This window comes from Ictidomys tridecemlineatus, chromosome 11, assembly GCF_052094955.1.
Source record: "Ictidomys tridecemlineatus isolate mIctTri1 chromosome 11, mIctTri1.hap1, whole genome shotgun sequence".
NCBI classification, from domain to species: Eukaryota; Metazoa; Chordata; class Mammalia; order Rodentia; family Sciuridae; genus Ictidomys; species Ictidomys tridecemlineatus.
Genome location: NC_135487.1, coordinates 125,344,445 through 125,368,662, shown reverse-complemented (window position 1 = coordinate 125,368,662; position 24,218 = coordinate 125,344,445). Strand labels below are relative to the sequence as shown.

Genomic DNA, 24,218 nt, shown 5'->3' with positions numbered 1-24,218 from the left:
TTCTGAAAAGTCCCTGGCACCTGTCAGCTGGAATATCTATTGACTGACCTTTGTGCCCTTAGTTTCCAGCCATTATCCTGCTTCCCTCTGTAGGATACAGCCCCTCTAACCCTGCCCCCACCCACAATCTAAACAGTTCCAGAGGCCTGCAGAACAGAGGGAAGAGCTTGTCTTTGCCTGAGCACCAATAAGAGCTCAGAAGCCACGAGGCCTCTCCATCAAAGCTGAGTGCAAAGATTTGGTGGTTACCACTCTCCAGTACAGTTTGGTGTTTTGTTGACCACAGTTACTCCCTTAGGGAAGTCACAGTTGAAGTTCTTGTAATATCTGACAATAAATGAGCTATAGAATGGGGTAAGTGCAGAGAAAAGCCATGGAACTCAGAATGGCTTAGCTCAGGTTGCTTTTAAGAGGGGGACTTCTGTGCGGGCCACAGGCTGGCATTGGGATCAGGGCTGCCTGGGCAGAGCTGTTCACCCAGTGAGTGTGGGAAGGTGTAGATACCTGAGACAAGCTGGCTCTGCCTGCAGGAAAGGCTTGCCAACAGATGTCAGAGACCAGATGTCCATCCAGGCTCTGGTTGTTCGTACAGTTATTCTGCAATTTCTTAGAGCGAGTGAGGTTGCCTCTGTGAACTCTGGTGGGCTTCCTAACACTGGCCTGTGGCTCTGCCCTCAGAGCAGGGAAGCTCCTCCTCTTGCTTGTTCCCCTTTCGGATGTTTTCTCCCCAACTGAAGAGGCCGGCAGGCAGCCGGGATGGGACACAGCTCACAGGACCCCCACCTCTGCTGGACCACCAGGCTCCTGGGAATCATTAGCCTTCTCTGTGAGTAGCAGAGCTCCCTTGAAGGGAGGGCAGTTGGGGGTCCTGGGACCCTTCAGTCCTGGGGGCTGTGAGGCTCTGATGTCTTTGGGAAACAAAAAGAGAAAGCCGCACTGTTATAATTCACCAGTGCAGTGTGGGCAGAGCCCAGGATGAACGGAAAGAGCAAAATGGCCTTTTTGTGGTGAGGACCTGGGACCCTGGGCATGGGCAGCCCTGGCTGCATGAGGGACCATAGCCAGGGAGCTGAGGCCACCTGGGCTGCAGCAGCAGGGAGGGGCTGGAGCTGCCTGGGGAGGGTGATGGAGACAGACCAAGAGCCTGTTCCTGGGGCACAGGGTGAGGAGGCAGCACCCCAGCCTGGGCCCCCAGGGTCCTCAGGGCCTCTGCAGCTCTTCTGTGGAGGGCCCTACTTGAACCCTGGTGTCTGAGCTGGAGGAAGCTCCTCTGGTCTGCGCTCCTTCCCCCCACCCTGAAATGCCTCCGGCCAGGAGACCTCAGCTGGAACCTTGCTTATCTCATCACTGTTCCTGGAAAACCCTGGAAAAACAGGAGGTGCCATCAATTGAGGAAAGATTGAGCAAACTGAGCAGTATCTGGGGCTCCCGTGCATGGGATGTCATGGAGGCTAAGGAAACAGTGCCCCAGTGTTCTGGGAAGAATGTCCAGTTTCCATGAGGGAGATGCATACATCCTCCTCAGCAAGACCGAGAGAACTGAGCACCGTGAAGTCCTTATTATATAAAAGGACAAGTTGAGGCTGGGGCTGAGGCTCAGTGGTAAAGCACTTGCCTAGCATGTGTGAGTCACCAGGTTTGATCCTCAGCACCACATGAAAATAAAATAGAGGTTATTGTGTCCACCTACAACTAAAAAAAAAAAAAAAGCAAAAACAAATATTTAAACAACAACCAAAAGGACAAGCTGCCTGTTAAACTGAGGCTGTCTATGTACCACGTGGCTATGTTTACACTGAATAGGTGGAAGGAAACAATGGAGGGTAACACAGGTTTCAGGAGCAGGTAAAATTGCGCAGGAAAAGATGCCAGAGGAGAGAGGATGGGAGGTTAAACAGGGGCTGAAAAACATATTCTGAAAAACAGAAAATGAAAAAATACACTGATGGTGACTATGGGCCACATATCACATTTATGACATAATAGAATGTTATGTTTGTATGTAGAAGGAAACCAAAAGCTAACAAACATAACATGACCTACTGATTTGAATTTGGTGACAGCTTTAAAGATGTTGATTGTAGCTTTTTCTAATTGTACTTTTTAGTAGAATTCATGGTACCATCATGTACATAACAAGATTTGTTCCAGATAATTCCCCAGTATTTCCTCTTTTTGTTCTCCCTCCCCTCTTCCAACTTTCTCTACTATTCTAGTCTCCTATTTTAATGTATGAATGTATTGCAATCATACATGAAAGTGGGGTTCATTGTGGTATATTCATTCATACATGCATATGGCATAATTTGGTTCATTTTTCTTGTACTATTCTGTTGTGTTCCTTGACCAAACACTCAGGGTCACTCCAGGTGAACTGGGCTGCACAAAACAACCACAAAGACACAGAGAAATATTTTTTTTATTTGGCTCCTCTGACCTTAGGGGTCCTGGGAGAGAGAGAGAGAGAGAGAGAGAGAGAGAGAGAGAGAGAGAGAGAGAGAGAGAGAGAGCGAGAGCGCATGCTGAACACTTTTATTGGGAAGAAGCCATTCAAATGAGGCAAGGGGTCAGGTTTCAGGGGGTTGAGTCTAGATTCATGATGTCTGCTGTCAGCAGGTTGACCAGCATCTAGGGAGGCCATGCCCATCTATGAGCTGTGTGGGGATCATGGCAGAGCGACCTAAGAAAGACCAGAGAGAGGCCCGCCCAGAGGGTCAATGTCGGTTCAGTCCACCTTGTGTGCTCAGTGCCCACAGTTCACACACACACAGCCCATGGCTGGTTGGCCACATCTCCACACTCTCATCACTCAAGGCAAGGGGCACTCGGTTCTATGTGGCAGCTACCGATATAGTCCCCCTTTCTTAATTTAAAAAATAGGGGGGGCTATTGGGGAATTATATCTTCCAGACACTGAATTGTTGGTCCAAGGTCATCATGATCTACTATTGAAACACAAAAAGAATTAGTAGAAAACATATTATCTCAATAACATAAACAACGTGGAAGATCCAGGTTATTATTATTATTCTGCAAAACACTCATCGGGAGATTCTTAATCTTTTCCCAATTTTATTGGGAAGCATTGTGTTTGGCCACAGCATCACAGATATTTTTATTTAGCATGACATTTATGCCTTTCCACAAATCATAGAGCACAATATTGATCACAATATTGATTACAGTGGCTTCTAGAGCATTTTAAGTTAGTTTCAATTCTTTCATTATCACTTATCTGAGTATGAAGGATCTTGGAAGTAATTTAAGTAATTTAAGCTTGCCTAGGTCTGGTTAATTGACATGCACTTGTTTCAAAGCCTGAACCTTAACTACAGCATATTATAGCTCTGAAATATTAGCTGGCAATAACTTGTGACACAATAAGGTAAGGCTACAGGATATTCATCTACCTTTTTCTTAATTCTCACATTTAAGGAGTCTATTAGGTCTGTCAGTAATATAAATATTTTGAAGATAGAAGTCAAACATCAAAACATCCTTTTGGGTGCCATCTCGCTGAGGGTGAGGGTATTATTACCAATAAACCTCCAGGGGTTATGGCATCCTTGCACAATCATGGTTGTCAACTCTGGGAGCCAGTCTAAAATATACCCAATATCTCTAGACACCTTATGTTGCACCGACAAGACATTTGCATAATCTATCCTCTTAGCAAAGGTGTCAATTTCTACTGTAGAATGGTTAGGGCAACAGTACATTGGTGGATATTTTAATAAATAACTGGCCTGTATAGGAAAAATCTATTTTATGAATCTTTGTGACAATTGTCCAGATAGGTCAATATAGTCTTCATCTCTAAGGACCAGCATGATTGGCTGGTTTATGTTTCTTATATGTGGTCTTTTTCTCAAAAGATACTCCCAGACAGCCTGTTTACCATAGGATCAACTGTGCTGACTATTATTATAATTAATCTAGTTAATTAATTAACTAATTAATCTAGTTAATCTAGTTTCACTGATGGACTTTCCAGGCCCTGCAATGCATGTTAAAAGTGGACTTGAGAAATGGGTCCACAGAGGTTTGCTCATGCATTTACTTACCTGACACACTCATGAAGCTGCATGGTTGTAAACTCTTCAGTTGGGAGATTTACTTCCTGTGTCAGGTTTTTCAGTCATTTTCATGATGACAGGTTTCAACTCTGTCTTTGGAAATCTGATTTAATATGCTGAATCATGTGCAGTAACAGTAAAGCTCTCAATATTACAATTAAGAAAAAATTTAAAAATATTTGGTAATATCTAATATGTGTCTGTAGGGTACTTTTCCCCCTTTTCTTTATTTAAAAGATTGGTATAAATCATAATTTAATTAGTTTAAATTATAAGGAGCCCTCAATCTCTTCTTGAGAGTAGATTTCATAATATCTCAGAATATTATCCTTTAAATAGGTGTATCAATTGTCCTTTTAAAAAATATGATTAAAGTTACTTCCCACTGTGGGGAGTAGTATATAAATCTTACCATATTTTTAATGGATAATAGGTCCAGTCATATAATTTATATAATACCAATGAATTTCCAACAAGTTTTGCAACTTCCATTGTTCAAAACCCATGTACAACCTTAATTTGGAGAACATCAGTCCTAACAAAATGTTCTCTCAAATCTCACAACAATCCAACAAACGAAAGTTATATGCAAGAATCAGCAGTGTCTTTGAATCATCAAATTTAGTCTCCAGGGAGAATTGTCAAAATTGGGATCTAAGTCAACAGTTTAATATATTTAGTGTTTAATTAAGGATGTGAATTTATTCACTAAAATTTATCTTTGCCTTAAACAGTAAGAATCATTGGGAAATAAAGACCTTCCTTTAAGGAAATAAACTTAATATTTTAATAGGTCTTTATCATATCAAAATATGGACAAAATCTCAGCTCACATCAGTATAGTAAAATCAGGGAAATAGCCTGAAATAGCCTTGAATTAATCAGCTAAATTTTTTATAGTCAGTCCAGTATATACATCACCTGTCTAGATAATAATTTGAAGATTTTCCTATTTAGGAAAATACTTTTATCATTAAAATCTAGAATATAAAGACCTTGTTTTACCCAAAGATGATTTCTTTTTTTTTTTCTTTTCTGAGGACCTCCAATGTGTGTTTCCTCTCTGTTGAAGCATCTTCTTTTCCCTTTAGAATTTTTTGTGGTTATACTTTAGAATAATTTTTGAAAACCTTAGAATCTAAACAAATTATTGTACCTTGATAAGAAATATCTCAATGAAAGTATAGTTAAAGTCCGTGGATGTTTCTGTAGACAGAATTATATTAGTTTATTATTTTATAAAGTTTGTACAATAATTTGAGAGTTAGAGATTACTCGATGGTTGTTTTATCTCTTGAAAGCAAATTTATAGAAATATAAATTTATTTTCTAGATATTATTCAAATATCTAGAAAAATATATAACATGAATAAGGGCATAACTTATAATTGTATAAACTTTATGTAACCATGTGTTTCTTAATTTTGGATCCATTTCGATTTATTCTTAACTAGGAGTGCACTCTTATTTTATGTCATGTGATGCAGCTAAAGTAAGATCCTTGTGTATATTGTATTTATTCATTTTTTAAAATTCATAGCTAGAATTGAACAGAATAAGGATTTTTTGGTCACCACAGGAACATTACCGGCTTTGTTTCTTCAACAAGCAAATGCATCCTCATAACCTTCAAAATTAGAAGCAAAATATAAAGAAGCATATGTATTTCTTATACTTGTTATATAGCTCTGCAGTTTTTCTAATAGTGCTTGCTGCAGTGTGTGTTCTCCTATCTTTTGTATTTTCCCTTGCAGCAGGTGGCACTTTAGAAGTGAGTTTTAATGGCAGACGCCCGTGTTACTATCAGATCTTGAGGCAGTCTGAGTTTGGCACCCAGGCCAGTTTGTTTAAGGGTTAAAGGCACTGCTGGAGGTGGGTCCAGTTACAGACCCCATAGGACACAGGGGCTGAGTTACAGACATTCTGATCTGATAGGACAAGAATGTAGCAAACAGGTTCAGTACACACTGAGCATTCACAAAAATAATAGAAAAATAAAATTCTCCTCTCTACAGGTAAAGAATCCTTGTATGAAATCTCATCACAAAATCTTTTTGTCCTTTTTTTCACTCTCCAAGCACAGACTTTAGTACATAAACCTAAAAATTCTTTATCTCATATTTTAAAATATAAAGATTCACACAAAAAAGTCCATAAAAGTCCTTTCCCATGGGAGAGGACTGAACCTAACATATCCCATTAATCATCTTACTAATTTTTATGTTTATTTAAGGTCTCTAGAATTGGAAAAATAAGGGTTTTTTTCCTGAAGACAAAATATTCCCAAATATTAAAAAGTTTAACGTCACAGATATTCCTTCTGTCTACTTTCTACAATTCAGCCCACAGTACTCTGACATCCTAAGCCCGCTTAACTCCTGGAGAGAAATTCCAAACCCGCTAAATTTCTGAAAATCACCCTGCAGTCACCTTACAGGACACCTATTGTCAAGTTCCACGACTCAACACTCAGGGTCACTCCAGGTGAACTGGGCTGCGTGAAATAACCCACAGAGACAGCGAAATACCTTTTTCTCTGGGTCCTGAGATGGCTCCTCTGACCTTAGGGACCTTTGGAAAGACAGAGAGGGCTCCTGTGCTGAAGCCTTTTATTGGGAAGAAGCCATTCAAATGAGGCAGGTTTCAGGGGCTGAGTCTAGCTTCATGATGTCTGCTGTCAGAGGGTGGCCAGCATCTAGGGCGGCCATGGCCATCTATGAGCTGTGTGGGGATCATGGCAGAGTGAGCTAAGAAAAGACCAGAGCGAGGCCTGTCCAAACAGAGGGGCAACGTGGGTCCAGTCCACTTTGTGTGCTCGGGGCTCACAGGTCACACACAGCCCGTGGCTGGCTGGCCACATCTCCATACTCTGGTCACTCAAGGACCAGGGGCTGTGGCAGCTCCCACAGTATTCTTCCTGTTTTTTTCTGTCCTCCCTCCCCCTTGGCCCTGACCTTTCCTCTAGCATTTTTCTTCTACTCTTATGAAATACTCCACTTAAAAAATTTTTTTTTTCTCTCAAACTTCTTCATGGGAGAGGAAATATTCAACCCTTGACTTTCTGAATCTGGCTTATTTCACTTAGCATGATGTTCTCTAGTTCCTTTCATTTACCTGCAAATAACTTCATTTTACTTTTTATGTCTGAGTAAAACCATGTGTTTGTCACACTTTTTAAATTTGTTGGTCTGTTGATGGACACCTTGGCGGGTTTCCTACCTTGGCTAATTGAAGTGTACTATTTATAGACATTGAAACCAATGTACTGCTATAGTACGCTGATTTCAGTTGTGTTGGATAAGTTGGTGAAAGCTTTTACTGTTATAGTAAACAAACAAACAAACAAACAAATAAACCAGCTACTAAGTAAACTTTCAAGGAATTATATGCAATTTAATGGATTAGAGAGCACTTGTGGAATAGGACATTTTCAGTGAACAATGAACTTTGCAAAATTGTAAGGGGCTGGTACCCCATTAGAAATGGGCAACTGTTTGGCATCCAGTGGCACATGAATTAGTGTGTGGTGCTTATGAATGGACAACTTTTTCTTTCTTTTTTTTTTTAAGTGGACAACTTTTGTGAACAGCAAAGTGTAGACTTTCCCCTTTTCACAATGCTGTGTAAGTAAGAAGTATGTTAAATGGTCTAGTGCTTTCTTCAGTAGGCTCTGGGGTTGGAAAATTACAGAGGGAAAGAAAAAAGAAAAGGGAGGCAGAAAGATAAGAAGGAAAGCAAGGAAGAGGGAGGGAAGGAGGGGGCCGGGAGAGAAAGACTCTACATTTCTCATTTAGGGATTCCCAATCTGAATCCAGAGGGAGACAGTGACTCGCTCAAGGCCACACAGGAACTGGGAAGGTTGAAATGGCTGCCCATAGGCCTGCCCTCCCTGGACCTGAATGGGACAAACCTGTTGCAGAGGAGCTTTGTAAGAGGCTCTTCGTGGAAGGAGCGTCAGCCCTAAATTGCTCTGCGTCCTTTCTGGAAGCCTGAAGATCCACAGCTGCATTTTTCTTTGGTTTCTGTGTTGTCCCCTGTTGTCTCAGCCTTGCTTGGGGGCAGAGATGGAGGTGAAGCAGTGATGGTGAGGGTGGTGGTGAACTTCCCTATTAAATCACAAGCCCTTTCCCACATGTGGTGGATGGGGAAGTGTGGAAGGGAAGGAGGGAACCTGAGGACAGCTAGTTTCACACTGGAATTTTCCAGAGACACTGGTGACTGCAGAGGGTGCGTTCTTGACTTGTGGGGACTCCAACAGCATTTACTGAATGCCCCCGTCTGCTGGCAGGGAGCTGGAGAAGGGTCTAGGTCACTGTGGACCCCAGAGAGAGACACAGAGACAGTGGAGAGGTCATCAAGGAAGGTACTTAGGGCTTCATGCTTCAGCTGACAGGGAACTGCTGTTTGTGTGGGAAGGAGGTGATAGGGACATGATGATATGACACACAGAGGAACCATGTTCTATGCCCACGGTTGCATTTTTAATTTTGTAGAATGAAGTTCACACTCTACCTGGTAAAGCCCATGTGCTCCATGGCTGCTCTTTTCCTTGTTGAGGATGAGCATCTTCTGTAGGTCAGAGAGCTCCTGCTGCCTCCCCTCTCTGCCTCCCTTCTCTGTCTTGCTGATGTCACCCACCATTGGGCCTCGGGGGCAGATCCTCCCACAGGCTGAGGCTGACCCTCCTCTGTATTGTGGTTCCCTCTTCTAGGAAGTGGGAGTCTGGCAGGCTGGCTGTCCAACCCTGGGCGAGCCAGAAGTCTCAGCTGTGCTTGGCCACTCCAAGGACTCTGTCCCCTGCTCTCCTGTTCCACTCCCATGGGGACCCCCTGCTCTGTAATAGGAGGGTCTTGACAGCTCACCTCTGAAGCCCCTCCAGGGTGACCCAGGGCTTCCACTCACACAGGGCTTTCTGTGGCCACTGCAAGGCCTCTGCTCTGTCTTTCTCGTCCTGACCTGTCCCATCCTGTCACCTGACAGGGAGTCACAGCTGGGGAGCCTGTTTAGGGCTCCTTAAGAGAGGACACCCTGAGCTGTCCCTGTGGTCACTTCTTCTGTCCCCAAGGGAGGGAAGGAATCCTGCTCCTCAGCTCCTCCCCTGACCTGGTCTTCTCTGCCTCTGCTCCTGAGGGGGACCTCAGGGCTGGTGTCCTCAGATCTCCTGCCCAAGGACATCTCCCTCCTCACACCCTGTGCAGATGTGGTCTGCAAACCTTGCCCAGGAGGCCATGTTGCAGCTGTGCCCTTTAGACCAGCTGATGAAAGCCTCTGCCAGACCTTGAGGTTCCTGTTCAGCACAAAACACTGGCTTCCCTGAAGGACCCTCTTACAATGCTGGCAGGGGGACACAGACACTGTGGTGACCACAATGAATAAAAAATTTTAAAAAGAGAAAAAAACAACTCAAAATGGATAAAAGCCTTAATCATAAGGTTTGCAGCTCTAACACCTCTAGAAGAAAGCATAAAGGAAAAGTTCCATGAGCTTGGGTGGCGATGTCTTGACGAGGGCTCCCAAGCACAGACACCAACAGCAAAAATTGACCGAATTGCATCAAATTAAAAACCTTCTGCACAGAAAGGGAAACCACAGAGTGAAGAGATAGCCCATGTCTTGGGAGAGAATATCTGAAAAGCACACGTCCGATATGGGGCCAATAGCCCTAATGGATAAAGAACTAAGTAACTCAATAGCAAGGAAACAGGTAACACGATTTAAAGTTTTGAACAGATACTTCTCAAAGAAGAGAAATGAATAGCCAACAGAAATATGAAAAAATCCTCAACATCTCTGATCATCAGGGAAATGAGAATTTTAAACAGGGAGATATCAGTCACATCTGTTCGCATGGCTGTTATTCCGATGATGGATGTTCATAAGCACTGGCAAAGATAGGCAGAAAGTGAACCCTCAGACCCTGTTGGTGGGAATGTAAATTAGTGTCGCTATTTTGAAGAAATGGAAGGTCCTCCAAAACTGAAACCCAAACTCCTATATCATCCAGCTCCCCACTTCTGGGCCAAACATTGAAGCTGGCGTGTTCACTGAGACGCTGTTCCCAACAGCTAAGATGTGGGAGCAGCCCAAGTGCCCGCGAATGGATGATTCCTTGGGAAAAGGAAATGTGGCGTTTGTCCACTGGGGCATGTTACAGATACTCACAAGTGAGAGACATGACACAAGGAGAAATCTGCAAATTTGGGGTGTGTCCTGGGTGTGGCACACCCCGTGGAGCCTGGGCTTCTGAAAGGAGGAAGTGTCCGTCCTCCAGGACAAGATGGTTGGGCTGCGCTTTCCCCTGGAGGTTAAACCTACCTGGTCTCCAGGAAGAAGAGAGGGTCCCCAGGTTCCCTGGGGCTGTGCCTGATGGCAGAGGAAGGGCTCATGGAGGCCACTGTCCAGGGCTGTGCAGGGGACAGCCACTAAGGAACACTGACGGGGACTCCAGGGGCTGCTCCAGAAAGTTCTCTCTTGGTGGCTCGAACGTGTGTTCACCAACTGCTCCACTTGCTCCTCCACATTTCCATCATCATCTGGTCTCAAAACGTGAAATACATTGGTCACCCTTGTGCTGCTGCAGGGAAAAAGCAGGTGTGACTCTGTCCCCCTTCCCTGTGTGGGACCTTGGGAGGCTGAGAGGATGCGGTGGACTCAGCTCAGCTTTAAGGTGGCGGAGCCACACTCATGCGGAACCCCGCCCTCACTGTCTCTCAATGTCCTACGAATGAGACGTGAATTTCCCTGTCCCACGTCCCAGAGATTTATAACTGATTCCACAGCACGACCAACACTATGTTGAGTGACTCACCTTCTAGAAGAAGGGGAAGGGGACGCACCTTCAGGAATGTTTTAATCTGTGGGGCAACCTGCTGCCCCATGACTGGTTGCCCAAAAGCGACATCACGAGTTCTCCCTCATGGGTCTGGGGTCAGCACTGCTCGACAGCGGGGTCTCTGGCCCAGGGTCTTGCAGAAACAGATCAAGGTGTTTTCTGGGTGCCACCATCTCGAGGTTCCACTGGGAAGCTTCTGCTTGGAGCTCATCACAGTGGGACTGTGGACAGGATGCAGTTTCCTGTGGCGGCTGCCTGGAAGCTCAGTTCCTCACTAGCTATTGGCCAGGGGCTGCCCTCAGGACCTTGCCACGTGGGTGTCTCCATGGGGCAGCTGTCAGTATGGCAGCTGGCCTCATCAGAGTGAGCAGGAGAGAGGCCGAGGACAGGGAGCAGGAGTGAGCCAGGAGGAACCTGTGCTCTGGTTGAAAATGGTTGTATTAAGTGACATCCCATCATTTTTGCTAGGTGCACACTCTTTGTGGGGGAGGATGACACAGAGGTGTGAACACCAGAGGGATCCTTGAGTGACATGAGGAGCCACCTCCTACACTTACACACTCAGCAGGTACCAGACAGTGAGCTAGGCGCTTTCAATTCACAGTGTCATTTAGTTCATGTCACCATGTCAAGACGGATAAGGAAATGAAGGTTAGTCCAGGGAAGTAACCCACCCAGAAATACCTTCAGCAGAACCAGGACTTGATCCCAGAATTGGTTCCAATTCACTGTACAAGGCTGCCTCCCTGGGTCAAGGAAGGTTCTGGGTGAACTGGTTAAGAAGAAAATGTCTGTTTCACTTGTTCTCCTTGAGGAAATATCCATGTTCTCTTTCCCAATGCCCTAGGTGCCTGCAGCACTTTAGCCAAGAGTTCTGGAGCTCATGGTTCTGGGATTAAAGGTTTCAGAACCCGCACTTATCTGAAGGCGATCCGGGGAGGTTCGGTCTTGTTGCAAGTGATCCAGGAGCCAGAGGATCCCAAGATAGAGACCTACTGGGGCCTGGGCTCTGATCCAGACTGCATATACATGCTGAGACTCCAGAATGGGACAGAAGATCCACAGTGGCTCAGTCTGCAGGACAAGTACAAGCAGAGGGTCCAGGTGCCCAGTATGTCATCCCTGAGGATTAACAATCTGACCTCACAGGACAGTGGGCAGTACTGGGCCCAGGCCAGATTTCAGACAGGAAGAGAAATTAAACAAGTTTTCCACCTCACTGTTTATGGTAAGTGACACCCTCATCTAGTCCCAGGGCCAGCCTCCTTCCTTGAGTCTAGGAGGCTCTGAGACCACATGCTGCAGGATTCTCCTCAGGCACCAACAAGTCAGATATTCATCATAAACAGTAGAGCTGAGGTTTTATACCAGGGAGAAAAATCACATCTGTGTTTTGGGAGACGAAATGGAAATTTGGCCATTTTCTCAGTAACATTTCCTCTTCTTTGTAAGACTAAATTTACTGCTTTTGTGTGTTAGTTTTCCTTTGCTGTTTTAACAATGTATATTCGTGGTTTAAAACAGCTTTCTGGGTCCTCCCAGAGCTGGCCTGGTGTCCTGCCTCAGTCGGGCTGTGCAGTCCCAGGCACTGTCTCAGCTCAAGGCCCAGGACACAGGACCCTGGCCCCAGACAAGCTCTTCTATCCCACGCTTCCTCCCCTTCCAGAAGACCCCTATCTTCTAGAAATAATGGTCCCTAAAAACTGGGATTCAGCCATCATGTTCTCATGGGAAAAAAAGTTAGACTTGCTTCATCTAGTGAGATCACATGAGCTTAATAAAGTGGCTGCTGTCACTTGTCAACATGTAGCTCTGGGGAAATTGTGCTTTATTTGTAACGTGCTCCCAGCTTCCTCCTAGGGCTCCTGCCTCTGGTCAGTGAGACTCTGGAGGACAATGTGTGGCATGTGTGAGGCTCTCTCCTTTGTCCCCTCCTTCCTCAGATCCTGTGCCCCTTGCCCAGATCCGGACCACGTCAGCGTCCATCACGCCCAGCTGGTGCAATGTCACTCTGGAGTGTGGGGCCCAAGAGGCTGTAGAGGTCCTGAATGTAACCTGGGAGGTCCAGGGCCCCCCCAGTGAGCTGGAGCAGAGAGGGGCACCAGGACCCCCCAACCCCTGGCCCCTGGCCCTGAGCCTGCCGCTGAGGCAGCCCAATGTCAGCCTCACCTGTGTCCTCAGCAACCCAGTGGACCAGAAAAATGCCACCTTACAGCTCCTTGACCTCTGTAGCCCAGGTGAGTGCACCTGCAGGAGGGAGGGGCACAGGGAGTGGTCAGGTGGCTCTGGAGCCCCAGGGTCCCTGGCTTTTTTGTTGCTGTGTTTATGAACAGCACTGCCTTCCCTTGGTCACTCCAATCCAGAAGTGTAGGGTGGCATCCAGCTCAGGACTGTCTTTAAATATCCCTCACCTCCAGGCCCTTCCCCCTGGGCCAGGGGCAGTCTTCCAGGACCTGTCCCACCCCGTCCCCATGCCCTGTGTCCAGAGTCATCTTTGCCAAAATAGATCGGATTGTGGCCTTTGTGTGTGTCATCTCTGGGGTCGACCTCCACCTAGTCCCCATAGGATGTAGGGCTTAGAAGGTCCTGTGTCCCCGATGGTGGCCTCCTCCACACAGGGACACAGCTGCTTGCTGACTTCCCTAACGTGTGAAGCCACTGCCGGCTCTGAAGGCGCAGCCTCTTTAAGGAGCTGCCCGTGGCCATCCCCCCTGAGTGGAAAGATCCCTTTCTGGGTCTGAGTCCACCCTGAGTGTGACACCATGAGGGCAGGGGACACATCCTTCTCTCCTCTTAGCCCAGGTGTCCAGCTAAGTTCTGGGCAGTTTGTGCCCAGTAGGTGTTTCACTGACCCCGAATGCCTGGGACCTGTGTGCCCCCGTCCTCTCTCAGTCTTCCCCCAGGGGCTGCTGGAGGAGCCTGACTGGTCAGTGCAGTCCCCACCCCTGGTCCTGTGCCCCCTCCACCCTGGAGTCTCAGAGGAAGTTCAACATGGCCCACCAAACCTCCTGGACTCACGGCTGCCTCCTGGCCTCCCCACCTAGCCCTGCCTCCTGTGCTGTCCCTCCCCTGGGGGATGCTTCCGCTACACTGAGTATCTGTGAAACCCCTGCCGCTCCCCACACACAGGTGACTGCGCATGTCCCTGGGGGTCTCACTGGAGACCTTGGACATGGGTCATCCTCCACTGCAGTGAGATCCTTCACCTGGTGATTGAGAGCTTCTGTCTCTTCCTGGTGATGACTTGTGCACAGACCCCACCTTGCTCATCCCCGTCTCCCTTGCTCCACGAAGGACCTGGGCCACTGCTTGAATGAGTGGACCTGCCACGCCCTCCCTCTGCGGCTTCTGCACCAGGCCCCCCTGACACCTACGCCTTCTTCAACTCCCCTGGCAATGGGTGTGTCAGCTGCTCTTCTGCCGTATCCTTTCTTAACTCTCTTGTTTTCCTAACTCTGGAAACGAACCCCCACAGCTGGCCACTCGAGAGGCGCCATAGGGGCCTTCCTGGCTGGGTTTTTCATCCTGGGAGTCGGAGGGTTCCTGTTCCTTTGGCACTTAGGAGAGAAGAAGAAGAAGAATAAGAAGAAGAAGAAGAAGGAGAAGAAGGAGAAGAAGGAGAAGAAGGAGAAGAAGGAGAAGAAGGAGAAGAAGGAGAAGAAGGAGAAGAAGGAGATGGAGATGGAGAGAGGCAGGTTGCACTTACCTTTCTGGGTCCAGATGTCTCCCCTCTCCCCTTGGATCCTGGACTTCCTTCCTCCTGCATTTTAATGGCAGGAAGAGGCCTTGTAGAGGGGATGATGGGTGTAGCCATGATGGCCTTGGGTCCTGGCTGTGTGTGTGAGTGTGTGTGTGTGTGTGTGTGTGAGAGTGTGTGTATATGTTAATGTGTGTTAGTGTGTGTATGTGTTAGTGTGTGTGTGTGTGAGAGTGTGTATGAGTGTAAGTACATGTGTGTGAGTGTAAGTGTGTGTGTGAGTGCATGTCTCTTAGAGTGTGAGTGTGTTTTAGAATGTGAATGTGTGTGAGAGTGAGTATGTATGAGAGTTTATGTATTAGTGTGAGTGTGTTAGAGTGAGTGTGTGAGGGTGTAAGAGTGTGTATAAGTCCATGTGTGATTGTGAGTGTGAGTGTGTTTGTGTTAAAGTGTGTGTGTTGTTAGTGTGTGTGTGTGTGAGAGTGTGTATGAGTGTAAGTACATGTGTGTGAGTGTAAGTGCGTGTGTGAGTGCATGTCTCTTAGAGTGTGAGTGTGTTTTAGAATGTGAATGTGTGTGAGAGTGAGTGTGTATGAGAGTTTATGTATTAGTGTGAGTGTGTTAGAGTGAGTGTGTGAGGGTGTAAGAGTGTGTATAAGTCCATGTGTGATTGTGAGTGTGAGTGCGTTTGTGTTAAAATGTGTGTGTGTGAGTGATAGTGAGTATGTACGAGTGTGAGAGTGTAAGCATGAATGTGATAGTGTAAGGTGTGTGAGAGTGAGAGTGTAAGTATGAGTGTGTGTTAGTGTGTGAGTCTGAGTGTGTGTTAGTGTGTGATTGTGTTTGTGTGTGTGAGTATATGACAGTGTGTGTACATGACAATGTGTTAGTGTGTGTGTGAAAGTGTGAGAGTTTAAGTGCATGTGAGAGTGTGTGTGTATAAGTGTAAGTGCATGTGTGAGTGTGACTGTGGTGAGTGTGAGTGCATGTGTTAGATTGTGTGTGTATTGCAATGAGTGTGTATAAGTGAGTGTGTGTGTTAGAGTGTGAGTGTGTGAGAGGTGAGTGTGTGTGAGTGTATATATTAGTGTGTGTTAGAGTGTGTGTGAGTGTGAGTGTATAAGAGTGTATATAAGTCCATATGTGATTGTGACTGTTAGTGTGTGTTAAAGTGTGAGTGTGTGTGATTGTGAGTGTGTGTGATAGTGAGTGTATGTGATTGTGAGAGTGTGAGCATGAGTGTGAGAGTATAAGCATGAGTGTGATAGTGTGAGTCTGTATGAGTGTGAGAGTGTAAGTATGAGTGTGTTAGTGTGTGAGTCTGAGCGTGTGTTAGTGTGATTGTGTTTGTGTGTGAGTGTATGACTATGTACGTGACAATGTGTTAGTGTGTGTGTGAAAGTGTGAGTGTAAGTGCATATGACAGTGTGTGTATATGAATGTAAGTGCATGTGTGAGTGTGACTATGGGTGAGTGTCAGTGTGGGTGTGTTAGATTTGAGTGTGTGTGTGTTAGAATGAGTGTGTATAAGTTAGTGTGTGTGTTCCAGTGAGTGTGTCTGAGTGTGTGTATTACAGTGTGTGTGAGTGTGTGTGTCAGAGTGAATGTGTGATTGTGAATGTATGTGAGAATGAGTATGTGTGAGTGTGAAAGTGTAAATATGAGTGTGTGAGTTTGTTTTAGTGTGTTAGTGCGAGTGTGTGAGTTTAAGTGCATGTGTGAGACTGTGTGTGTGTTTATGAGTTTAAGTGCCTGTGTGAATGTGAGTGTGAGTGTAAGTGAGTGTGTGTGTGAAGGTGTGAGAGTGAGTGTGTGATTGTGTGTGAGTGTGAGAGTGAGTATGAGTATGAGTGTGTGTGTGTGAGTGTAAGTATGATTGTGTGTGTTATGTGAGTGTGAGTGTAAGTGTGTGTGTGAAATATGAGTGTGAGAGTGTGAAAAAGTGTGTGTGAGTGTAAGTACATGTGTGAGTGTGTGTGAGTGTAAGTGCATGTGTGGGTGTATGAGTGTAAGGGTGTGTGTATGAGTGTGAGTGCATGTATGTGTTAGAGTGTGAGTGTGTGAGTGTAAGTGTGAGTGTGAGAGTTTGTTGGAGTGTGTGAGTGTGAGTGGAAATGTGAGTATAAGTGTGTATGTGAGTGTGAGCATGTGTGTGAGTGTGTGTGAGTGTAAGTGTGTGTGTGTGTGTATGTGTGTGTAGGGTTGGAGGTTTCCCTGGCACAGAATCAAGCTCCAATCTATCATGACTCAGGTGCGGGATTGCCAGAGGACCCCAGGGCCAAGGACGATGCAGTCTATGCACAGGTGACAAAACAGGATTCTCTGAAGGGCAAGCGAAAGCTAAGAGCTGTGAGTGGTGACCAGCCAGGTCTCATGGCACCCAGCCCTGGGCTGCCCAAAGCCAGGCATCTGCTGTGCTATCTCCACTGCATTTTTTTCTTTCCTTTTTACCTGTTTTTGTGTTGAGAGTATTAAGAAAATTTATGGGTTGGTGTCATGGTTAATTTGAATTGTTGACTTGATTGGATTAAGAGATGCCAAGGAGGGGCTGGGGTTGTGGCTCAGCGGTAGAGCGCTCACTTAGCAAGTGTGAAGCACTGGGTTCCATCCTCAGCACCACATAAAAATAAATAAATAAAGGTATTGGGTCCAACTACAACTAAAAGATAAATATTTAGGAAAAAAAAGAGACAGATGCTAAGGAATAAGAGGATTATGAGTGTGTCAATGAGGGTGTATCTAGGAGTGGTTGGCATGTGGGATAGCCAACTGAATTGAAGACTCTCCCTAAGTGTGGGCAGCAGCAACCAATAGGATGATGGCTTGGATGGAATAAAAGGTGGAAGAACAAAGAAGCCGCAGCAGATGAAGCTCACTCCTTCTTGAATGGGTTCTTGATTGCTACTGCGATAGGATATAGGATTCTTGCTTCTTCATTCTTCCCAAGTGGACTCTCACAGAGATTCTCCAGAAGGCTTAGGTCTCAGACCAGGTAGCACTGTGGATCCCTCTGGTTCTGGGGCTTCAGCCTCGTGGACTGAAGCTACTGGTTCTCCCAGCTCTCCAGCCTGCAGATGGCCATTGTGGACTATCCAGTTCCTGGTTGTAAAAGTCAACCTAATAGGTCCCTTTTGATAATTATACTTCCTGCTGATTCTGTTCCTCTAGAGAACCTGACTAATCAGTTGGGATGTAACTCTGTGGTTGAGTTTTTGCCTAGTATGCACAAGGCCCTGGGTTCAATACCCAGTACTACAAAAAAATAAATAATTTGTATTTTCTTTGTCGGTGGCACAAGCCTGTAATCCCAGTGACTTGGTAGGCCCTAAACAACATAGTGAGATCCTGTCTCAAAAAAATAAATAAAAAGCTGGGGATGTGGCTCAGTGGTAAAGCACTTCTGGGTTCACCCCTAATACCTCCCATCCCCTAGAGGTTTAATGTTTTTTTTTTTTAATTTCAAGACATAGTCTCACTAATTTGCTGAGGCTGGCCTAGAACCTGCAATCCTCCTGCCTCAGCTTCCCAAGTCTTGGGACCACACGTGTGCTCCACCATCCCTGGCTTAAGCTATTCATGTTAATGGGCGTCGATTGTCTTCTGGTCTCTCTGGGGCCACTCTGTCCATCAGCTGCTCTGAAAACCCTCTTTCTTGTATTCTCAGGATATTGATGAGAAACATCTGGAAGGAAAGGGGCCCTGCACCAGTGTTTACAGCGTGGTCCAGAGACCAGGCCGGGACTTGAAGATGACTTATTTGGAGGAAGGAGGAGAACCCAGCACTAGGGAGACACCTGCACTCTGCACCTGACACCTGCGGCTACCTACTTCCTCTGACTTCAGTCCAGCTCGAGATGCTGCTGGTCTGCATAAGCCTGACCTGGTGGTCATCTCTACCTCTATGGGCACATGTGGCCCTGTCACTTCTCCTGCCACCTTCCCAGCTGCCCTGACGCTCAGAGCTCTCGTGCCACCCAGCCAGGGTTCTTCTTCTGTCACTGCTGTGGCTTCTTACCCCTCCCTTTCAGAAGCCTTCCCAAAGAGAACCTTGCCCGACTCTGCAGCTGGCAGAGCCTTGCCACCTCTGCTGCGTCACTCTTGCCATTCTGAGACCCCAGGTCCAGGTGTGGGCACCATGAAGAGGTGCTGACTTGCCCCAGTGGAGGGGGTGAAGATGGTCCTGCCACTGAATTGGGGCTGATGGAGGCAGCGTGGCAAGTGGGAGCCCAACTTCCTTTCTAGGTTTTCCTTCCTTTCCTTGTGCAGGGTTTCTCTGGAGCTAAGTGTGTGTGTGTGTTGGAGGAGTTTCTAGTGCACGTTACACACCAGGGCCAGAGTGGCCTTCCTGGATCCCTGTACTACCTGGACTTAAGCCTCAAACTCCTGCAAACCCATCATCCCGTGGACTGGGAAGAGGAATCCATGTTATTTCAGGTCCTTCTCAACTTTCTCTTTTCCTGAGGATGACCCTGGACTCCCCAGACTGAGGTTGAATTTTTTCCCTTTTTAAATGGCATATTATAATTATATTTCACCTTGAGATTTGTTATGATATACTCATGGGCAACAATAAAACAGCATAATTGAATCAATTTCATTCCCCCTTCCCTCCCCACTCCCCCTGATCCCCTTCTTCTATTCTGCTGGTCTCCCTTCTATTTTTAAAAATTTGCTCTAATTAGTTATAGATGGCAGTGGAATGCATGTTGACACACTGCACACAAATGGAGCACAACTTCTCATTCCTCTGGCTCTACATGGCATAGAGTCACATCATCACACATGTATCTCTAGGGTCATACCCTCTGTCTCACTCTACTGTCCTCCCCATCCCCTCAGTCCCAATGAGGTTGCATTTTTTAATATTTATTTTTTAGTTGTAGTTGGTTGCAATACCTTTATTTTATTTCTTACTTTTATGTAGTACTGAGAATCGAACCCAGGCCCTCACACTTGCTAGGTGAGCGCTCCACCGCTGAGCCACAGCCCCAATGGGTTTCCTTCTTAAGGAAACTGCTTCAGCTCTGCTCTTGGCCCAAGAAGGAAGCACTTGGTTAATAAAGTGTGTAAGGTTCCCTCCCTCCCCTTGGGGGCAGCTGGGTGAAGCTGTGGGAAGATCTGATACTGAGAAACTGATGTGACTCCATTTTTGAGAAACCAGCTTCTACCTCAAGGCCTGTCCAAGGAAGGGGGCGTGACCCTTGTCCTTGGAAAAACCCACAGAGCCTTTCTAGGCACATACCCACCCTGCTGAGTTGTTTGCTCTGCAAATAACAGGAGAAGTCTGCTGCACCAGGTGTCCTTGACTCAGTCAGGCTAGGTGAGGACCCATAGCAACCCCCTAGCAACCACCAATCAGCATGAGACAGGGAAATACCTGGGATGCCAGATGACCCCCCAGTAGTTTATGGTGGTGGATAACATGTTGGGAAACCATGTAGTTCAGCACGTACACCCCTCGTGGCCTAAACCAATCAGTTCAAAGGAATCCCCCTCTTGTACTAACCAATCACCCCTACCCAACTTGTTCCCACCAATGAATGTGCTAATCAATGTTAAGAGTTGTCCTTTCATTTTCCTGAGGTATGGAATGATTTGCTGTGTGATGTTGTGATGCATAGAGTATCCCCCCAAAACTTATAAAATCTCTTGAATAAAGGACCAGGACTCACTCCCTAGGACTGCTGCATCAGGACTGGTTGTGAGTTCAGACTCGAGCTTGCAATAAAGACCCTTGTGTGATTGCATCTGATTCAGCTCTTGGAGGTCTACTGGGGTCCCATGAATCTGGCATAACAATACAAGACATAAAAAAGTATCATGAGGACAGCACTCTCCAGCCTCTGCTAGGGACCTTCAGCCTGCTCCAGCCCTGCTGGCCCCGAAATAAGGTCAGCCTCCTTTTTGTCTTTGAGAGTCAAACAGGTTTATTAGCAAGAGGTCCAGCATAATATTAAAAATCATATTCAAAACTATCAGTTTGGCCAAGTGCAGTGGTGCACACCTGTCATCCCAGCTGCTTGGGAGGCTGAGAATACAAGTAATAATAAATGTTGGTGAGGATGTGGGGGAAAGGTACACTCATATAATGCTGGTGGGACTGCAAAATCATGCAACCACTCTGGAAAGCAGTATGGAGATTCCTCAGAAAACTTGGAATGGAATCACCATTTGACTCAGTTATTCCACTCCTTGCCATATACCCAGAGGGCTTGAAATCAGCATGCTATAACAACACAGCCACATTAATGTTTATAGCATCTCAATTCACAATTGCTAAGCTATGGAACCAACCTAGGTTCTCTTCAACAATGAATGCATAAAGAAAATGTGGTATATACACAATGGAATAATACTCAGCCAAGAAGAAGAATGAAATTATGATATTTGCTGATATTTGGATGGAACTGGAGACTGTCATGCTGAGTGAAATAAGCCATCCTCAAAACCAAATGCTGAATGTTGTCTCTGATATGTGGATGCTGACACACAATAAAGGGTCCAGGGAAGAATAGAAGTTCATTGGATTAGACAAAGGGGAATGAAGGGAAGGGAAAAAGATGGGAATAGGAAAGTGGAATGAGTTGGACATAACTTTGCTCCATTCATATTTGACTACCTGACCAGTGGAACTCCACATCAGGTACAGTAACAAGAGAGAGATCCTAGTTAGAAAAAGATGTTCTCATGTGTATACAATATGTCAAAATACACTCTACTGTCATGTATATCTAAAGAACAACAACCACAAAAAGAAGCAGTCTACCTGAACAGTCTCATGAATACATACAGAAACATAAAGTGGGATTATGAAAGAAATCGCAACAAAAGTTACAAGCCTATGGGGGGAGAGGGGGAGAAAAAAACCCAAGTAGACTCAATGGTTTTAGAGAGAATTGATTTATTTCCTTCAAGAGATATCTGTGGAGTGCCTGTCTACAAGAATAGAGAAAACATTCATCACCTCTTTTCCTTTGTCTTCCTGCCAGGCAGGAAGAGGACCCTCCTTAGCTGTCCTGTAGGCAGGGCAGATCAGCCAACATGATGACATTCCTTAGCTCCTGGGCTGGGACAATGGAGAGCTGTGTGCTTCTCCCTGTTCACTGGCTCAAAGCAAATGACCTCAGTGTGGCAGAGCCTCGTGATGGTACATCCCTGAACCCTGAGTCACTGCCAACTTTAAGGAGAGCTGCTCACTTTGTATTAATCATGAGATTCAAGGGTTTTAAGAAATTTGTTCCAATTAGTTTTACGTGACAGTAGCATACATTTTGACCCAATTGTACACAATGGAACATAACTTCTCATTCCTCTGGCTGTACACGGTGCTGAGTCACACCAATAGTGTGATGCTACATGTATATAGGGTAATAATGTCTGTTTCATTCTAGCCGACTTCCCATCCCCACCACCCCATCCCTCCCCTCAATCCCCTCTGCACAATCCAAACTTCCTTCATTCTTGCTTCATTCTACCACTGCCCCCCCGACCCCAGCCCCTGCCCCACTATGGGTCAGCATCTGCTTATCAGAGAAAACCTTTGGCCTTTGATTTTGGGGGACTGGCTTATTTCACTTAGCAAATTCCATCCATTTACCTGCAAATGCCACAATTTCATTCTTCTTTAAGTCTAAGTAATATTCCATTGTGTACACGTACCACATTTTCTTTATCCATTCATCTGTTGAAGGGCATCTAGTTTGGTTCCATAGCTTAGGTATTGTGAATTGAGCTGCTATAGACATTGATGTGGCTGCATTACTGTAGTATGCTGTTTTTAAGTCCTTTGGGTATAAACTAAAGAGTGGGATAGCTGGGTCAAATAGTAAAGGACTTTTTTTTTTTTTTACAATAGGTAGTATTAACTATCCTGATGAATACACCTGGGTCAGGTATTATTTTAGGGCTTCTGAATAAAGCAGACAGCAAGCAGTATTAAGCAGACAGTTCCTGCCCTCCTGGAACCTGTATTTTAGTTGAGGGAAGTGGGGGGAGGGGCAGACAGACTTTCACAGAATGAAGAAATAATTACAGAAGAGAGGAAAGTCTGAGGTGTCATGAAAAGAACAAGTAGGATGACGTAAAGAGGATCAGATACTCTTGCCTCTGGCTCTGCCATCATTTGGTTCTGTTTCTCCCTGTGTTCGAGGCTTGGTCCTGGAGTCTATAGGAGGGGTGTGCTCTTGAAGGGGATTGTCAGACCCTAACTGCTTTGCTCTTTCTCTAAAGTATTCTAAAATCATAATGTAAAGGTAAAATTTCTAAGCTGTTTCTAAGCCGCAAAGCCTGAGTTAAAGTGTGAGAGACCGGGCCTTGTAAAGTTTCTAAACTGCAAGGCCTGGGTTAAAAATTAAAAGACTAGGTATTGTTAAAATTCCTCTGCTACCCCCCAAACCTGTAATCCCTGTAGCTGTTAGGACAATACTGGAACTGCCCAGTAAATATTTCCACTGATTCCCTGGTTGTTTAATAGCTAAGGGCTCTGAGTAGCTCAGCATGTAGGCATCCAGGCCCCAAAACCAATCAGTTTAAATGTGTACCCCACTTAGGAGTGACCAATCACCCCTGCCCAGACTTTTCCTGCCAATGAATGTACTAATCATGTCTCAGAGTTGTTGTTCAATTTTCCCGTGCCTCATGATGATTTGTTCTGATGTATGCAAAGCCCCCCGCCCTCTCCAAAAAGTGTACTTAAGCTCTGCTTGACCTCTGCTCTGGGCTCTGGGCTGCTCTATCTTCCTGAGTGAGCCTGGAACCTCAGCATGCTGGTTCAATAAACTTCCTCCTGCCAATTGCATGAAGTCAGTCTCTTGTGTGGTCTCTTCCTCCGACACTTTGCTGGACCCTTACAATAACAGAATGGTAGGTGGTTTCTATGCATCATTAAGGGAAGAACATATAAACACAGATGAACTTTACCACTAATGTGGAAACTGGTAATTTCATATGGACATCAAAATGTGAGGGGCAGAAAATGATGAAGAATTTTCACAACTTATCTCCCAGAAAGCAATGAAAAAAACCTACTAACTTCCTGAAGAACCATTTCAGAACTCTGCAAATTTGTCATTGATTTTCAGCAACCTCAGAAGTTATTTATTCAGGAAGAACAGCTTACATTTGATAAGAACAGGGAGTTTTGGGTGTTTCAACCTGTCCTAGTCCCATTTCCCATCCTCCAGTTCCTCTGTAGTTTGGAAAATAACAGGGTGCGGTCAGGTCCAATAGGCGCTTGAGGAGCCGATGGGACTGGGCACTTTCAGAGGTTCATTTCCAGAGAGTTGCCATCCCTTGACCTTTCAGTGGTCCCTAGGAAGACCCCATGCACAGTGCTGTCTGGATTTGGTCTATAGGGGAGTAGCCCCACTGAGACAAGTCATTAACTTAGGGGACATTTGTTGAAAGCAATGACTAGTAGTTGTTGGTGGCTGTGGCTGTATACAGGAGAGGATAACAGTTGATGCTAATCATAATCAAAGAGCTTATAAGGAAAAGCTGGATAGGAGACGTGTGTACACAGGGACTCTGAAGAGCTCTGACGTATTCCTCGGAATCTAGACGCTCACACACATCGATAGAGCTGGACAGATTCCCAGTAAACAAGCCCACAGCA

At 45.7% G+C, this 24,218-nt stretch overlaps 2 protein-coding genes across 3 annotated transcripts in view; one reads left to right on the top strand and one right to left on the bottom strand.

Moving 5' to 3' along the window:
- The window catches only part of LOC144368757 (Fc receptor-like protein 3), a 611,935-nt gene that overhangs the window by 77,407 nt on the left and 510,310 nt on the right, over positions 1-24,218 (bottom strand).
- On the top strand, positions 527-19,197 carry LOC144368445 (CD48 antigen-like). 2 transcript variants are annotated; one of them, XM_078027321.1, is made up of 4 exons: positions 527-826; positions 11,756-12,136; positions 12,852-13,145; positions 14,384-14,832. In XM_078027321.1, exons 1-4 carry the CDS (start codon positions 757-759, stop codon positions 14,677-14,679), a joined length of 1,041 nt encoding a protein of 346 aa, XP_077883447.1. In that variant the 5' UTR covers positions 527-756; the 3' UTR covers positions 14,680-14,832. The 2 variants fall into 2 exon arrangements, with proteins under 2 accessions (XP_077883447.1, XP_077883448.1); XM_078027322.1 differs by lacking the exon at positions 14,384-14,832 and adding an exon at positions 18,270-19,197 and having other exon boundaries at positions 529-826.

Excerpts from the sequence above, each read along its gene's own strand:
- LOC144368445 (XM_078027321.1), top strand. The coding sequence starts at position 757 with ATGGGACACAGCTCACAGGACCCCCACCTCTGCTGGACCACCAGGCTC. Across the intron at positions 827-11,755 it reads GGGAATCATTAGCCTTCTCT|GTGCCTGCAGCACTTTAGCC; the intron begins GTGAGTAGCAGA and ends CCAATGCCCTAG. Across the intron at positions 13,146-14,383 it reads CCTTGACCTCTGTAGCCCAG|CTGGCCACTCGAGAGGCGCC; the intron begins GTGAGTGCACCT and ends GAACCCCCACAG.